Source organism: Buceros rhinoceros, unplaced genomic scaffold (genome assembly GCF_000710305.1).
Source record: "Buceros rhinoceros silvestris isolate BGI_N320 unplaced genomic scaffold, ASM71030v1 scaffold4845, whole genome shotgun sequence".
Lineage (NCBI taxonomy): Eukaryota > Metazoa > Chordata > Aves > Bucerotiformes > Bucerotidae > Buceros > Buceros rhinoceros.
Genome location: NW_010414477.1, coordinates 90,323 through 91,222, shown reverse-complemented (window position 1 = coordinate 91,222; position 900 = coordinate 90,323). Strand labels below are relative to the sequence as shown.

Below are 900 nucleotides of genomic sequence, written 5' to 3'. Positions count from 1 at the left end.
CTTTTTCCAAGCCTGTTTCTACTCCACCTTCTCCCATTGTGTGAGCCCCGCTCAGCTGAAGACCACTTCAGAAATCTTTCCGTTTCATTAAAGAGAGCTTGCGAAAAAATTCCATTTGCAGTTGAACTCCATTATCCCACTGTAATTTCAGGAAGGGGTCTTTCTTGGCAGTACCGTGCAGGAGTATTTGAAATGCATTAACACTTCGGCAGATGCTCAGAATCAAACAACTTAATAGGCATCAACTTTTTTTCAAATAATTGCAAAGCTTCGATTTAGCCTTTTGCATACCTTGCATAGTTAATTACCGAGGCTTTAATGTTTACATGCAACGAGAGTATCTACAGCTATAAACTACATAATTTATAATTGATGTAAATGGGTGTTATTATGTCAATTAGGCAGCTGTGTCCTCCACCTTCTCCGTAAACAGGAATGAGTGATAAAGCGAGTTTGCCGGGAGAGCCCCTCTTTTCTTCCTGGCAGATAAAAACAAATTACCCAGGTAGACCAGGTTGTCCAGTTGCTCTCTGGTGAGGTGGAAGTCATACGTGGGCCCTCTCGTTTGACCTGTTGACTGCAGCAAATGGTCAATCTCGTCACGCACCGCTGCAAGAGCTTCTGGGTGCCGCAGAAGGTAATACATGGCCCAGAATGTAGCTGGAATCGTGTTTCCCACAGAGGCCCACAGGAAGGCAAAATGATGTGCTGGGAGAAAATAAGTGAAAAGGAAGATTAATAGCGTTTATTACACTGATTAGATTTGCAGTGTGCTAATTAAAAGATGTTAGGACACAGACCCAGCCAAGGATCAGTGAATGCTAATGAGGACCAATAGGCTTCTGAAGTCTAATTTTCTGCTTAATGAGAATAGTTTGAAATGTCATGTCGGGGGGTGGG

At 43.0% G+C, this 900-nt stretch overlaps 1 protein-coding gene across 1 annotated transcript in view; it reads right to left on the bottom strand.

Annotated features, from left to right (window-relative positions):
- Positions 1-501: 501 nt before the first annotated feature.
- Positions 502-900, bottom strand: part of LOC104494288 (25-hydroxycholesterol 7-alpha-hydroxylase) — a gene marked incomplete at its 3' end in the record, with an annotated part of 10,127 nt that continues 9,728 nt past the window's right edge. Inside the window, exon 5 of the mRNA XM_010137098.1 lies at positions 502-708. Within this exon, the coding sequence (XP_010135400.1) occupies positions 502-708 (207 nt within the window). The remainder of the gene's footprint in view (positions 709-900) is intronic.